The sequence below is a fragment of the Bufo gargarizans genome, chromosome 1 (genome assembly GCF_014858855.1).
Source record: "Bufo gargarizans isolate SCDJY-AF-19 chromosome 1, ASM1485885v1, whole genome shotgun sequence".
In the NCBI taxonomy this organism is placed as follows: domain Eukaryota; kingdom Metazoa; phylum Chordata; class Amphibia; order Anura; family Bufonidae; genus Bufo; species Bufo gargarizans.
The window spans coordinates 715210214-715227706 of NC_058080.1; the positions used below are offsets into that span (position 1 = coordinate 715210214).

A 17493-nucleotide genomic window follows, 5' to 3' on the forward strand; every position below is an offset into this window, starting at 1 on the left:
GCTTTATGTCACCCATAGATGCTGGGGGTGATAAGATAGATGCTGGGGGTGATAAGAGCAGCAGGGAGATTAGATAAAACTGGTCCTGATGTCCCTGACCTGCACCTGGTGACCTCCCTCAGCCTATGCTATACCACGGCGGCGATAGAGAATACTTTGTGAGAATTCTGAACCTAAAAATTACAAAGTATGAAAACATAATTTTAATAAAAAAGTAGCATTATAGCATTAAAAAAAAAATAATTATAGGAATTAAAAAAATATGAATATAAACTGAAAAAATATCACATGAACAAAAGAGATCTGAAAAAATAACAAATGTAAAAAGAATTGAAATAAAAAATAATGTTGCATAAACAAAAAATGAATAAATAAAAAATAACAAAAATTTAAACAATCAAGTAAACAAAAATGAATAAAAAAAAATACAATATATTAAAATGAACAAAAATAAAAATAATACTAAATAATAAACAAACATGAAACAAAATATAGATATCACTTTTTTGGCACGGGTATTAGCATTTTAACTACAGCAGTCCCATACAGTAGATAGATAGACATTGATATGAGATAGACAGACAGATGGATAATAAGGAGATAGATAGATGAAAATATTAGACTGATGTACTGCCCTATGTGGTAGCTCTGCCTGCAGTCAAGGCACCATCTGCCCCCTTCCTACCCATGGAAGCTTCAGTGATATGTATAGGTATGGACGGCAAGATAGTGGTATAGCGGAGGACAGTGATGGAGGCCATACATTGGCATCGGTCACCCATAGACTAATATGGCCTTCGGTAAACTGAAATATTTTTTTTAGGACACCATGGGATGGACAAGCGTCGTCTACTACACTATTCCACAGCCTTTCTTTGGTGAGATACTGACATACACCGACCAGGCAGAGGGCAAAGGACACTCCACTACATCCGTAAAAACCACTGGTTACACACATGTACTGGATCTTCATCCCTGGACACCCCTACCGCTGTGTGTGAACAAGGCTTCAACAATAGTGATGCATCTGTAAAATTTTCGATTGCTTTTATGGTAGGTTTTGCACGACGGAAAGCCACCATGTAGCCCTCTTAATCATCCGTTTATCCAAGAACACAAAAGAAATAGCTCGATGACAAACCCAGCTCTGCTACGTCTGTCCCCTTTTAATTTCAAAAATGAAGTGAAACATCTGTTCGGCTGACAGATAATTGGGGCACGGCCGCGTACGTCTTTTTGTGCGTACCTTATTAAAGTCGTGGCGCGGATGGAGGCGCTTTTCCACGCGTTAGAGATTCCCTCCGGAGCAAGAAGGATTAATCCGTCTGTTACCAGCCAATTACACGAGCCATAAAATGCAATCAGGCCAGGACTCACCTGAAGGCCTGATTCATGCTTTGGTAGTTGAAGTGTTCCGGAGCTAATCCTATCAGCACCGCGTTGGGACTGTCGGTGGCGATTCCTACGAGCGGAGAAGAGAGAGGTCACAGCCGGAAGACGCTGCCTTAATTGAATTGTACACTGCGTCTATAATTTAGTCATGCTTCAATACAAAGCCCAAGGAGAAAATTCTCATCAATGCAAAACCTTTAATTCTCACGCCGGAATTAACATACCTGTCCTCCATCTATACGGTGGCCATTACCAAACTTTCTGTAACCCTTCTCTTTCTGATCCTCCGCCGAATTGGACTGCTTTCCCCCAATTTGGGCTAATGCACCCTAACATATTTTTCTTCCGTTCCGTTTTTTTACAGGTCCGTATACGGAAGCATTCATTTCAATGGGGCTTGAAAAAAAAAAAACTCCATGTCCATTCCGTTTCCATATGTCCGCACTTGTCCGTTTTGTGGAAAAGGACAGGGATTGTTACAATGAATCGAAAAAAAATGGATGCAACATCACCTGTTTTTTTTTCCGAGGAACGCAAAATACATACGGTCTTGTGCATGAGCCCTTATTATGGAAGACTGCATCTCCCGCCAGTAGTTTAGAGGTGAATTCACATGAAGCAGGTGTATAGAGGAAATTTCTGCGCCTGTTCTCGCTGCAGGAACATCTCCAGTCACATGCAAGGAAGGGATTTTTCAGTTGCTGAAATATCTGCCACACGTGAAAGTGCTGGTGGCTGAGCCAGTGGTCAAAAAGCTCAGGTAACCCAAAGGGTGAAAAACACAACGGGCAGATTTACTAACGTCTCATAGGCCAGTGTTAGTAAAAAGTCAGCACGAGGAAGAGGGGACTAAATTATTGTGATGAATATGCTGCATCCTGTGCTGCCCGGCACTCCTCAAACTTCCAGCTATAGGCTGACGATCTGTCCCCTGGGTAGGTCATCAGCATCTGATCATCGGGGAGCTGACGCCCGGGAGCCCCGACGATCAGGTGTTCGCTTCTCACAGCTTCCTGCAGGCTAGTGATGTCACGATTATGTCACGTGGCCTGGGTGCCGCTGAGCCCTATTCACTTCAAGGGAGCAGTAAGAAGGCCACGGCACTACTACGTGCGCCGCTGATTGGTGGGACCCCTGCCGATCAGATGCTGATGACCTATCCTCTTCCCCCAGCAGTATGGATAGTCTCTCTACCTCCTCCATGGAGGTGAAGTCTGGGCAGAGATCAGACAGTCTCCTGAAGCGAGTGTCCCTCACTGCTGAGTATTTGGGGCACCTCAGCAGGAATTGAGCCTCATGCTCCCACAGCCTCCTGGTCACACTGTGGGCACAGTCTGCCCCTCTCTTGGCATGTACCCCTGTCGGTGCCGCCCAGATTTGATGAGCAGCATGTGGGTGCTCAGTCTGTACCAGCTCAGGATCTGACTGTCTCTGAGGTTTGGGAGTTTCTCCAGATATGGGGCCAGTTTGTACTCCCTCTGCAGGCTCTGGTAGATTGTCAGCTATTGCGACATTCTTATGTCGTTCCTCCAGATGCTGATATATTCCTATTTGCTCTTGCATATCATCTTCTGGATTTCACCTTTTGTCAGGCTTTACTGGTTGGTGGCTTGGTCAGGCTGGGTTGGGTGACTTGTTGCGGGGTGCTTTGTTTTTCTGGGGCTTTTTGGTGCAGCAAGGCTTTGTGGTGGTAGGAGCTGGGACTGCTGATATGCAGATGGGCCCTGAATGACAGCGCCCTCTTCTGGACAGCAAGGTATAGTGGGAATCTGCCCAGCTCTGCTGTTGGAGGTGCTCCTGTGGACCTGGAGAAGGTGGAATATTTCCGTTTGGCCAGAGTCCCACTTTGACCATTCTGGATATGTATCTGGGACTCAGACTTCGCTGCCCTACAGGAGATTTGGGGCGATGATGCTATCAAAGATTTTAAGCCAGGCGGTCACTGGTGCTTTGAGATGATACAGACGCCTTTTGATGGCATAGAAGGTTTTGCATGTCTCATCTTTAAATATCTCCAAGGCTTGCTTAAAGCGTCTTGATTTGCTTATCTCTAGTCCCAGTTAGGTGTACCTGTCGGGTTCTATAAGTCGACAATTGTTTAGCAGGAAGGGAGGATGGCCGGCTGGTTTCTGGTTTCTTTTCTGGTACACCATGATGTTGGTTTTCTTTGGATTGATGGGCAGTGCCCACCTGGTGCTGAATATTTCCAGAATTTCCAGGTTATCTTGGAGACCTTTCTTAGTCAGGGATGGTAGGAGCAGACATTTCACCTTGGTGTCATGGAGGGTGAGACATGGTCCCGAGGAGGACTCCAGGGGGGAGATTTATCAAAACTGGTGTAAAGGAAAACCGGCTTAGTCGCCCATAGATTGATCGTATCATTTTCCAGACCTTCTCTGGAAAATGAAAGATGGAATCCGATTGGTTGGTTTGGGCAACTTAAGCCAGTTTTCTTTTGCACCAGTTTTGATAAATCCTCCCCCAGGACTTACTTTTACACCTAAACATTGATATTTTTGTTTCTGGTGTAGATGACAACAGCCTGAGCCCTCTTGCACTCATAAGAGCATAGCTCGCGGGCAGCCAGACGTGCACAGCATCATTGTAATCTATGATGCTGTGCACTCCCGTACGCACGATCAATGCCGCTCCGGGACATATGGCCCACTCACGGAGCGAATGTCTCGGAGGGCATACGGTCATGTGCAAGGGGCCTAAACCGAAGTTCAGACAATCTTCACATATTTTATAGAAGAATACCATACTTTATCCAGTAAAAAACACAACCTCATACCGCTAGGTCGGTAGAAACATAAAAAAAAAAAATCTTGGTTCTCAGAATGTGGTGAAACAAAAAAAAAACATTTTTTCCTATAGAAACTGGTTTGATTTTTCAAAATTACTAAAAATTAAAATATACATATCCTGATTTATAGAATACAAGTAACATATATTTACCACATGATAAATAGCGCGGGGGAACGCACAGAATAACGGTGGGGCTGATTGCATTCCTTCCCATAAAAAAAAGTTAATAAAAGTTATGTGTGTCACAAAATAGTGCCAAAGTCTAAGTTATGGGTCTTGAAATGCGATGATGAAAAAACTAATTGGTTGGTCATAGGGTCCATAATAGGTGGTCACTAAGGGAATGAATGTATATGTAGCTTTACTGGTATACAGGAATTTGTTGCTTTTTGGCAAATAACCTAACCTCAGCTCTGGTGGGTGCTGCGACTCCCTGCAGCTTACCAAGCACAGCGCCATCCACTGGATAGTGGCTGTGTTTGGTACTGCAGATCAGCCCCATTCACTTGAATAGGACTGAGCTGCACACAGGGCAAGAGACCTCACCTGCCAAAGAAGATTCTCAGAAAACCTTTTAAAGGCTCATGCACACAAGCCCGCAAACAGCGCATCCACAATATACGGGCGGACCCATTGACCTGAATAGGTCCGCAATCCGCAAGATACGAAGCAGTGCAGAGCGAAGGCACGGATCAGAACCAATGGAAGCACCATGAAGGACTGCCGTGGGATTTCGGTCCGTACCTCCGCTCTGCAATAAAATAGAACATGTCCTATATTTTCACGGTGCAGACCGTCTCTTGCGGATCACGGATCCATTATAGTCAATGGGTTCACAAACGGCGTGCACATGGATGGTGCCCGTGCATTGCGGACCACTTTTTGCAGTCCACAGTACGGGGAACACACGCTTGTGTGCATGAGCCCTAATGGATATGCAGGGTCACCACCGTAATTTGCACTTCGCTCCCAGACCTAGTAACTACCAAATACCTAATCGCTGAATAACCCATTACCTTCAAAATCCGGCAGGGCGCCATCGTCCACCATCAGCATGGGGCGGACATTCTTCTGCTCCAGCAGGTTCCTCGCCGCAGTCAGTGATGTGAAGATCTCATCCTCACTGATATCGAACTGCAGCCTCCTCAGTCTCTCCAGCAGCGTCTGCTTACACTCCTTGGTCGTATTGGTGACAAACCGTATGGTAACAGGAGCTTTGCGTAATCTACAGGAAAACACAAAGTGTCAAACAGCGGCATCTGTGGATGACCTGATATTTTTTTTCTTTTCTTCCGTTAAAATGGGATAAAGGGTTAAAAAAAACAACAACAAAAAAAACGGCTGTTCTCTTTTAGAAACAGCGCCACACCTCTCCATTGGCTGTGTCTGGTATTGCAGCTCAGCTCCAATGAGGTAACGGGTTCAAAACTGCACACAACCTGTGGACAGCTGTGGAGCCGTTTTTGGAAGAAAGCATCTCTTTAAACACAATGCAAAATTACACAAGGTGTTGAGTAACTCTGCAGATACTTTGCTTTACATTTACAGGGCCAGTTTTCTGTAGCATTACGTCTTCTCCATTTACATTCAAAGCACCAGTCTGACACTGGTGTATCTGTATTCTACAGGCAGTTATGAGACCTATTAGTGAAGCCCTTAGTGGTCAGCTGTCATTTCATCTCCCGCCCACTAGGAACAGAGAACCAGCGCAATCGTGAATGTTGCTTTAGATATGACTGGAGTAGAAAACATCATGTAACTCTCAATTAGTAAAGCAAAGGATTTACAAAGTGACTCCATATTTTGAGCAAAGTTATAAATGCCGTCCTTACCTCTTTAGAGCCTCCTGAGCGCCAGGTATGGCGGTGTCCTCGATATGGAGGGTTCCACTTAGATCCACCAGCACAGCCTTAAGGGCACGCCGAGCAGCCATTCTATGAAGATCAAGGAGCAGGTTTATACTTTTTCATTTTCTTTTTCAATTTTCCTTAGGCCTCATGCACACGACCGTTGTTTTATTCCGTGTCCGTTGGGCTGTTTTTCGTGATTTTCTGCGGACCCATTGACTTTCAATGGGTCCGTTGAAAACTCGGCTAATGCACCATCTGTGATCCGTGGTTCCAGTCCGTCCCAAAAAAATATAACCTGTCCTATTATTTTCGTGGAAAACAGTTCGCGGATTCAAGTCAATTGGACCACTAAAAAACGCGGTGGCACACAAGATTGTCATCCGCGACCGTTTTTTTCCTATCATTTGCATGGCAAACCTGTCTTAGACTTTTTTTTTTACTTTCCTTTATCTCTGGTGATCCTCCAAAAATAAAGGAAGACATACAGAAACAAAAACAGAAACGGATCACAGAACAACGGAACCCCATTTTGCGGAACGGAACACAACAACGGTCGTGTGCATGAGGCCCTAAAATGATATTATTCCCATACATTGCCCAAATAATAGTAACACCGGTATGACAGTCACACATATAGTGTACATGTAATAGTGCCACTAGAACATGAAAATATCCCAAACTACGGTGTCACAGTACATGATACCGCCATACACTTCCCAGATCATAGTGCCATAAATTGCTGGCAAATATAAAAAGTCCAAACATAAAAACCAACTATAACATTGCTCATAAATCAGGGTCAGCCTCAATCCCATGTAAAACGGTGTCTGTAGAGGGGATGTAAATCTCACCTAGAATGCTCAGATGGGTGAGGTAAAAAGAATCCAGGAACGCTGGGTTGTTTCAGTTGGATGGGATGGGAATTTTATGGAATGGTGGGTAAGTAGAGGGACTAACCATTCCCTCCCCACTCCAGTACAATATTTTCTCCTAGCTTGATGTAACCCCAGGCGTAAATGCTGTGGGGATAAAATAGGCCTGAAAATCTCATTGTTGGTCAGAAGCCTGGAAGCTGCCTGACCTGTTGGCTGTGCAAAGCCTGATCTCCCATGTGGTACTGAGTGTTTTAGGTGAAGAAACTTATGTTTAGCTAGAGTCCAAGCAAACTAGTGTCAGTCACAAGGTCCCTACAGTAATTTCATCCCCAGGGCCCAAAAAGGTCTACTCACCCAGGTCATCTAATTGCAATTTATTGCTGTAATTACCGTAAAACTGTAGCAAACGCGGCATTGTGCAGTGGTAATTTTGGCAAGAAACTGCAAACTGAATTCACCATGTGAATAGTCCCTTATAACACTCCCAGACATACATCCCCTATAATAGTGCAAGCCCCGGAGTCCTTATAACAGGTTGTCTCACTCCCTTCCCATCATCACGCCATGTTCTTTTGTGACGAGGTTCTGATATAAAGTATCTGTGTGACTGATACATTGTTTCCTGTTGCTGCAGGTTCTATAAACTCCTTTGTCGTCCACTTCCCTGTCGTTTGCGCGGTGAGATTCCTGCGGTTATCTTATCAGTGCTGATTACAGAGCCCAAGTTATCAGTCTGTGTCATCTGACATAACTCCAGATTGACCTTGATGGGCGGCATCAGCCGTCATGACAAGTGCCCATAATGCTGTTATCACCAAGACATCAGCCACAGCTTCAAGGTGAAGGCTGCAATCTTGTCCTTGGGAACATTGGATGCTGATGATAAGCTGACTGCACCCGCACTCCCATCCTGCCAGGATCTGCTTGATGGCTGCTGCATTCTTGGGTCAAATTATTGCGCACATGTGTGCAAAAGTACTCTCGTTATTGCATGCAGTGTTGGCCTGTGGGATCACTCTTTTTGGTTTTTGCAATTTTTGCAGAAATTACATTACAGCCCCCTCTGTGCCACCAACCAGGGGCGTAGCTAAAGCTCATGGGCCCTGAGGCATGTTCAGCTTGGCTCCCCTACCCTCAGTGCTTTGTGGAAAGGGGCAGGGGTGCACCTAGCCTTTCTGCTGCCTGATGCAAAAATTAAAACGGGGCCCCCCCCATGACAAATTATCAACCTAATACCTTCCTCCAGCCCTACTGTTAGGCCTCTTTCAGATGGGCAAGATTTCCGCGCAGGTGCAATGCGTGAAGTGAACGCATTGCACCCGCACTGAATCCGGACCCATTCATTTCTATGGGACTGCGCACATGAGCGGTGATTTTCACGCATCACTTGTGCGTTGCGTGAAAATAGCAGCATGCTCTACTTTGTGCATTTTTCACACAACGCAGGCCCCATAGAAATGAATGGGGCTGCGTTAAAATCGCAAGCATCCGCAAGCAAGTGTGGATGCAGTGCGATTTTCGTGCATGGTTGCTAGGAGATGATCGGGATGGGGGCCAGACCATTATATTATTTTCCCTCATAACATGGTTATTTATAAGGGAAAATAATAGCATTCTTAATACAGAATGCTTAGTAAAATAGGGCTGTAAAAAATTAAAACATTTTCTTAAATAATTTAACTCACCTTAATCCACTTGTTTGTGCAGCCGGCTTCTCTTCTTTCTTCTTCTTCTTTGCTGTGCAGTAGGAAAAGGACCTGTGGTGATGTCACTGCGCTCATCACATGATCCATCACCATGGTGATAGATCATGTGATGGGCCATGTGATGAGCGCAGTGACGTCATCAAAGGTCCTTTACCCAGATCCTGAAGAAAGAAGACAGAAGAGAAGCCGGGCTGTGCGAACAAGTGGATTAAGGCGAGTTAAATTAAAAAAAATTAACCCCTCCAGCCCTATTGTACTATGCATTCTGTATTAAGAATGCTATTATTTTCTCTTATAACCATGTTATAAGGGAAAATAATTACATCTACACAACCTTGAACCCAAACCTGAACTTCAGTGTAGAAGTTTGGGTCTGGGTACCACATTCAGTTTTTTATCACACGCGTGCAAAACACATTGCCCCCGCGCGAAAAAAACTGAACAACGGAACGCAATCGCAGTCAAAACTAACTGCAATTGCGTACCTACTCGCGCGGGTTTGCCGCAATGCACCCGGGACGCATCCGGAGCAAAAACTTGACGCCCGTGTGAAAGAGGCCTTAATGATATACTTGGAAAACATCACATACAGAGCTACAAAACATACAGGGTAATACAGCCCCACATACCTCTTACATCCAGTGATGTCTCCTCTGATGTAGACTCTTTCCTCATCTTCTCCATTCAGACCAGACCGCCATGATGATTTCTTTCAGCCATCTCTAGTCTCTGCAGAGTTCATCATCATCCCACCTTCTGAACACCCAATCCTTCCACCTCTAATACTGTGCCATCTGTGCTCCCCATACTATACTGCAGAAACAGATAATCCCCCTGAAAATACAATTACCACACAGATAGTGCCCCCTTCAATAATTATTGGCACACAGTGCCCTAAAAAATAACTGTGCCCAGCAAATACTGTTCCTGACACTAATAGTGCCGTAAACATAGCGGCCCCAAAAAAAAATATTTCTGCTAAGCTGATACTCTGCCAGCGCCCCCCACAGTAATAGTGCTCCCCAGAATCCCACCAATAGTAATAATTATCTGCCAGAGTGCACTCAGTGTTAACAGTGCCCCCAATAGTAATAATGCCCCCATTGTGCCCATACGAGTAATCATGTTCTCCATAGTCCCCCAGTAGTAATAATTCTGCCTATAATGTGCGCCAGTACAAAAATACCCTCTTACGTGCGCCAGTACAAAAACCACTCCCCTTATAATGTATTCCAGTGCAAATAATGCCCCCCTTCAAATGTGTGCCAGTACAAAAATGCCAGTTTCTGTTTGTCAGTACAAAAATGCTCCCTTAGTCTCCCCAGTTGAGCCAATGTCCCCATAGTGCCCTCTCATAATGTATAACAGTACAAGAGCATGCCCCCTTATGTCTGCCAGTACAAAATACCCTATTTAGTGCCCCCATAGCACTGTAGTGCCAAATAAAAAAAACAATACATTCAAATACTTGCCTCCATGTGGCTGACCGCAATGTGGTGCAGGCCTCTTCTGGCCTGTTTCCTGAGCTGTATGATGCCCTGTGGGCCCCCGACTTAATTGCGTAATCGACCCATATAGTTACGCCACTGTCACCAACCCTAGCTCACATACTGCATTCGAGTCTGCCCTGTGAACCTGCAAGAGATCACAATCTGGGCAATATACACCATGGGGTCCTGGCCAAGATGTCTATTCAAACACTGCCAACCAGCTTATGACGAATTGTGGCAAAAACTGTGACACATTGACATTGAAGTGAATGGGTCCGCATCAGAGCCGCCAAAACTGCGGCTCTGATGCGGACCAAAACAACGGCCGTGTGCATGAGGCCTTATACACACATTTATTAAGGCCTCATGCACACGGCCGTCCGTGTTGTCGGCCGCCCGTGTTGTCTTCCGCAATTTACGGAGCGGGCGCCGGCAATATAAATGCCTATTCTTGTCCGCAAAGCGGAGAGCCGCTGGCCTTTATATAACTTTGACGCATCCACCACCGGTCTAAATGTAAGCCAGCTTCCGAGCTGTCTTACATTTACACCATTTTTTACACCTGAACCTGGCGTAGAAAATGAATTAAACGGGCCTGCCGGCCCCTCCACTTCCACTTTTTTAGACCAGGCGTGAGCGGGAAAGAAGTTGCAGATTCTGCCGCACTATGGCGTGCAACAGAATCGGCGCCAGATATACACCACAAAAGTGCCATATATCTGTTCATAAATGACCCCCTACGTCTGTGTAGGCTACACTCCTGGTTTGGGCTCACAATCACTGATCTTTTTTTTTATCAAAGACGGCATTTGATTTCCCCTGCGCGGCCAGAAACTACACTTACGAGGAGCAAGCCAAATCATAAATTAGGCACATCACCTTAATGCGTGTGCGCCAACTGCAATCTACGCCAGCCCCTAGTTCTCTGGTCTAAATGATGATAAACTTTCCAATGGCCCCGCCAAACAGTATACCATTTGCCCCTAGATTTACGCACACTGGCCGTTTCTGGCATGGGTGGGATGATTTATTCCCCTCCATGTGTTTTTTAGTCTTGTCTCATATACCGCTGAGGCCGGTGACTGGCTGCTGCGGTCACATGTCGTATGCAGCCTGTAAAAGGAAACCAAAGCAGCAGCACTGGAGGAGTTTTCTTATAACTTGGACAAGCCGTTAAAGGGGTTCTCCGGGAATTCAGAAAATGAAAATACTAAAATATTACTTTATTATAGATATATTCCAAAATACCTTTCTTTAGTTATAATGGCTCGTTTTGCCTAGGGAGCAATCATCAGGGGAAATAAAATGGCCGCCGTCCTATTAGTCCACACAAAACCTGTGCTAATCACACAGTAGGACAAGTTACTTTACAACACTGAGGTCAGGGGCGGACTCGGAACTTGGAGAGGCCCTGGAAAAAATTATAAAAGTGCCCTTGTTTTTTAGTCAAGTCCAAACTGATGGAAGGCAGGACCAGCAATACCAAATCGTGGCACATTATACCACCCCAACAGTGCCAAATACCACAGTGCATCACAAAATACTGCTGCCAGCAGCACAAAATATATCCCCAAAAACTTCCATTGGCCGGCTGTGAGGAGGGCTCAGGTGGCCCCCTGGGCAACGGCCCACCAGGAAATTTCCCTGTAAGGTCTATGGCTAATCTGCCCCTGACTGAGTTAAAGAGCCGCCTCATCCTCTTCTCTGCTATTATGATCCTGAATATAGTTTAATATGATCTTCAGCTGATTCTCTGTGGGAATGGAGTTCATGAGGAAACAGCTGAAGTAAAGAGAGGACAGACAGGACAGACTGTGGTAATGTGGGGATCCGGTGATGCAGACTGCATACAAGAGCTGCTGCTCATTATCCACATCCCCACCTCCTCTCTGTACTTCATGTCTTCTCATGAACTCCATTCCTACAGAGATTTAAAGGGGTTCTGCACTTTAAAGGGGTCCCCGACACCCGGGACCCCCGCCGATCAGCTGTTTGAGAAGGCAGCAGCGCTCCAGCAGCGCCGCTGCCTTCTCACTGTTTACCGCCGGGCCGCCCGCCCACTGACGTCACGACTTGTATCAACTAGAGTGGGCGCGGCTAAGCTCTGTTCACTTGAATGGAGCTTAGCCGCGCCCACTCTAATTGATACAAGTCGTGACGTCAGTGGGCGGGCGGCCCGGCGGTAAACAGTGAGAAGGCAGCGGCGCTGCTGGAGCGCTGCTGCCTTCTCAAACAGCTGATCGGCGGGGGTCCCGGGTGTCGGACCCCCGCCGATCAGAAGCTGATGATCTATCCAGAGGATAGATCATCAGTTAATTGAAAGTGCAGAACCCCTTTAACTGAAGATCTATATTCAGGATCATAATCCCTGACAAGCAGAGCAGAGAGGAGGACGAGGCAGCTCTTTAGCTCGGTGTTGTGAAGTAACTTGTCCTTCTGTCCGATTAGGACAGGTTTTGTGTGTACTAATAGGGCGGCTGCCATTTTATTTCTCCTGATGATTGCTCCCTAGAAAAAATGGGCCATTATAACTAAAGAAAGGTATTTGGGAATATATTTATAATAAAGTAATATTTAAGTATTTTCATTTTCTTAATTCCCGGAGAACCCCTTTAAAGATGTGTTTTGTTGTTGTTGCATCTTTCTTGATTTTTAAAAATTTTTTGCAATGTTTTCTTAGCGTTGTTTTATTTTGGAAAAAGGCTGCACTTCCAGATGTTAGCCTGGTAGTGGCGCTTTATTCACATGTGGTGTTTTTTTTTTTTTATAGGTCCATGGCGTTTTTTGTTTTGTTTTATCACAGCTGTGGTGGGTGTTTTCCCATAGACTTCTCCATAGGAACAGAAAAACTCTTGCAAAAAAAAAAAAGCATGAATTTCACGAAAGTAGGCCTTAGGGTGAATTGAATTTGGCTCTGGCATTTACCTGTACATTTTTTTTTTAAAAAGCATCAAAATGAAAACTTTTTTTTACTGCGCTTTTCATGGCATTTTTTCTGATGTTTTTTTTTCACACGGCGGGAGTAATTTTGGAACATTTTTAGACCGGTTTTTGGGCGATTATATACCATCCCCGCCAATTGGGGGGCATGGCCCCAGCAAATTTACTATCACTTAGGCCTCATGCACACGACCGTTGTTTCATTCCGTGTCCGTTGTTCGTGTTTTTCTGCGGACCCATTGACTTTTAATGGGTCCGTTGAAAACTTGGCTAATGCACCGTTTGTCATCCGCATCCGTGGTTCCAGTGCGTCAAAAAAATATAACCTGTCCTATTTTTTTCACGGAAAACGGTTCGCGGAGCCATTCAAGTCAATGGGACCGTGAAAAAACGCGGAGGCACACAAGACTGTCATCCACGTCCGTTTTTCTTCCTATCATTTGCATGGCAAACTTGACTTAGACTTTTTTTTTACTTTGCTTCATGTCTGGTGATCCTCCAAAAATAAAGGAAGCCACACAGAAACAAAAACGGATCACGGAAGAACGGAACCCCATTTTGCGGAACGGAACACAACAACGGTCGTGTGCATGAGGCTTTAGGCTTAAAAACAGATGTAAAACAGGAGTAAAAATGAGTCCAGGCAGGGGCTGAAGTAGTTTTTACTCCAGGTGCAAAACTGCCGGAGGTGCACCTAATTTATGGAGAGGTGCAATCCTCGTTATAAATAAGTTGAAGGAGGGAAACAAAGAATGGCGTAAAAAGCCGGTCTTTGTAAATGACTCCAGTGTGTCTCACCACTAGCGTTTTAGTAAAGGTATTTATTTTTCACCTATAGAGAAGTTGATGTGAAAAAGCCAAGAGCTCCAGCGTGCTTAATGAAAAAACATGCCAGGAGAAAAAAAAATATTTTTGTGTCCTGTGTTTCATGTTTTACATAGACCCTCAGCTAACATCTGGAGCTGCCGTCTTAGGCTACTTTCACACTTGCGGTAGAGTGATCCGGCAATCTGCATGCAAACGGACAGCATTTGTAGACGGATCCGGATGCGGATCCGTCTCACAAATGCATTGCAAGAACAGATCTGTCTGTCCGTTTGTCATACGGACAAACGGATCCGTTTCTATTTTTTTTACGTTTTTAAAGGTCTGCGCATGCGCAGACCAGAAGGACAAATCTGGCATTGCGGTATTTTAAATCCGGCACTAATACATTCCTATAGAAAAAAAACAGACAAGTGTTCAGTTTTTTGGGCCAGAGATAAAACCGTAGCATGCTGCAGTATTATCTCTGTCCTGAACAGTCAAAAAGACTGAACGGAAGACATCCTGAACGGATCGCTCTCCATTCAGAATGCATGGGGATATACCTGATCAGTTCTTTTCCGGTATTGAGCCCCTAGGACGGAACTCTATGCCGGAAAAGAAATACGCTAGTGTGAAAGTACTCTTAGCCACACTCTTCTGCAAGCATTTTTCAAGTCCTATAAAGAAGTCAAAGCATGCTGAATAAAAAAAAAAAAAAAAAAAAAAAAGAAAAAAAAAAACACTCTCAACTGCAATGCAAAAATACATAGGGGAATTTTTTTTTTTTTTTAAAGGCAACAGGAGAAACATCTGTAGAAAATTTCACAGAATAAAAATGCCAACAAAAATGGGAAAAAAAAATGCTAGAAACACAAGTTGTTTTTATTAGTTCTTTACAAGGCTGAGGGGAAAAGGGTGTGTGAAGAAGGCCTTAGACGGATTAGGTCAGTGAAACTCGCACCATTTTGCAAGCAAGTTCAGTTTTGTCTGCAATTGTGTTCATTTTTTTCCACGCGAGTGCAATGCGTTTTGATGTGTTTTTCACTCGCGTGATAAAAACCTGAAGATCTCTTAGCAACCATCATTGGAAAACGCATTGCATCCGCACTTGCTTCCGGATGCAATGTCTTTTTTACTGAAGCCCCATTTCTTCTATGGGGCCAGGGCTGCGTGAAAAACGCAGACTATAGAACATGCTGCGATTTTCACGCAGCGCAGAACTGATGCATGAAAAACAACGCTCATGTGCACAGCCCCATTGAAATGAATGGGTCAGGATTCAGTGCGGGTGCAATGCGTTCACGTCACGCATTGCACCAACGCGGGAAAACTCGCTCGTCTGAAAGGGGCCTTATTCTGTAGCATGCTGCTCTCTTTCATCCAGTAACATACAAAAAATAAAAATACATGGCAGACCACAGGATCAGACCTCATGGGGTCTGTAACCATGGAGACACAGATCTGCAGAGGAGCTGTAGACTCTAAGGTGATAGAACCACAAGTCTCAGCATGCTCTCAACCCACATTTATGTCACTGCTGCATTCTAGCGCTTGCCTTTCTTATCTATCCCTTCCCATTTCTCCTATTTTAATGCAAACAGCAAATACAATGGACTAGTCACTAGTGCAAAAAAGAAATGCAACTGTATATGATAAAGTAACAGTGCCAACTGCTGAAGTAAGAACTGAGCCCAATGGAAGACATGTCTACTCCTTCTGCCTTACCTCCTATGCAGCAGCAGCACAGCAGTCCTTGCACTGACAGTACATAGCTGCCCGCTATGAAGCCTGCCCTATTGTAGCGGCAGTTTCATATTTTCTACAGTCAGGCAATTCCGAAGGCAGCGCAGTTTAAAGAGGCCCCCTGGCCCTGTATTAACAGTGCGTTCCACGCCTCAATGCTGTTGTTATTGCTGTAAAGGCTGATGCGGAAGTGAAGCGTGGAACGCATAAACTTGTACCAGCATACCCTGCAAAGAACTAGCCAAAATATTGTATCATTACACCTGGCATAGCATTTCCATCAAAATAGATGGTTACAGGAGGTTAATAATGTCCTGAGCCATAATAGGATTATAACTGGAGTGTATAAATTATACAGTGGTTATATAGCAGGTCTACACAGTCTGAGTATTATAACACTGCAGACCATACGGCACTGATCAGAGGTAGTCACAGGTATAATACGTAAGGGCTCATGCACACAAACGTATTTTCTTTCCGCTTTCGTTCCGCTTTTTTTTGTGTGGACCGTATGCGGAACCATTCACTTAAATGGGGCTGTAGAAAATACAGAAGTTAGGCCTATTGCACACGACCGTATGGCTTTTTCAGTGTTTTGCAGTCTGGAAAAAACGGATCCGTAAAAAATACAGATGACATCCGTGTGCATTCCGTTTTTTTGCGGAAAGGAACATCTGGCCCCTAATAGAACAGTACTATCCTTGTCCATTATGCGGACAATAATAGGACATGTTCTATCTTTGAACGGAAACAGAATGCATATGGAGTACATTCCGTTTTTTTTTTTTTGCGGACCCATTTAAATGAATGGTTCCGTGTATGGAATACAAAAAACAGAACGTAAAGTGTTTCGTGGGACGTTTTTAACGGATCCTTTTTTCAGTTTTTTGTTTCAGTAGTGTTTCCGGTTGCGGTCCGTTTTTCCGTATGGCATATACAGTATAAAGTAATTACATAGAAAAAATTGGGCCGCAGTCTGCTCTAATTAACCCATTCCTGACATCAGGTGTACATGTACGCTAGATATCAGGTCTTTAAAAATGGCGCCCACTCAGGAGTTTTACACAGCAGACACCCGGCGATAACACCGATCACAGACTTTTAACCCCTCAAATGCCATGGTCAATTGCAACCACAGCATCTGAGTGGCCTTTTTGCCGGAGTTCACCGCTCCCAGGGCCAAGGGTTGGCACCTTTCCCAAGAAAACATACCGGCCAAGTCTACACAGGTAAAAAGGGGGTGTGGATTTGGGTGTGTAGCTTAGTTTTGTATTTATTTTTTGTAAATAAAACACATTTTTATTCTATTTTATAGTCAGTGCAGTCTGTCAGGAAGCGTTCATTTTATAGTCAGTGCGGTCTGTCAGGAGGAGTTCATTTTATAGTCAGTGCGGTCTGTCAGGAAGTGTTCATTTTATAGTCAGTGCGGTCTGTCAGGAGGTGTTCGTTTTATAGTCAGTGCGGTCTGTCAGGAAGAGTTCGTTTTATAGTCAGTGCGGTCTGTCAGGAAGAGTTCGTTTTATAGTCAGTGCGGTCTGTCAGGAAGAGTTCATTTTATAGTCAGTGCAGTCTGTCAGGAAGAGTTCGTTTTATAGTCAGTGCGGTCTGTCAGGAAGAGTTCGTTTTATAGTCAGTGCGGTCTGTCAGGAAGAGTTCATTTTATAGTCAGTGCGGTCTGTCAGGAAGCGTTCATTTTATAGTCAGTGCGGTCTGTCAGGAGGTGTTCATTTTATAGTCAGTGCGGTCTGTCAGGAGGTGTTCGTTTTATAGTCAGTGCGTTCTGTCAGGAAGCGTTCATTTTATAGTCAGTGCAGTCTGTCAGGAAGCGTTCATTTTATAGTCAGTGCAGTCTGTCAGGAGGTGTTCATTTTATAGTCAGTGC

At 44.6% G+C, this 17493-nt stretch overlaps 1 protein-coding gene across 1 annotated transcript in view; it reads right to left on the bottom strand.

Annotated features, from left to right (window-relative positions):
- Positions 1-15611, bottom strand: part of LOC122937091 (haloacid dehalogenase-like hydrolase domain-containing protein 2) — a 28489-nt gene extending 12878 nt beyond the window's left edge. The window contains exons 1-4 of the mRNA XM_044292634.1: positions 15594-15611; positions 6033-6134; positions 5217-5425; positions 1378-1462 (exon numbers count right to left, since the gene is read on the bottom strand). Of these exons, the coding sequence (XP_044148569.1) occupies positions 1378-1462; positions 5217-5425; positions 6033-6133 (395 nt within the window). The 5' untranslated portion in view covers position 6134; positions 15594-15611. The remainder of the gene's footprint in view (positions 1-1377; positions 1463-5216; positions 5426-6032; positions 6135-15593) is intronic.
- Positions 15612-17493: the final 1882 nt, after the last annotated feature.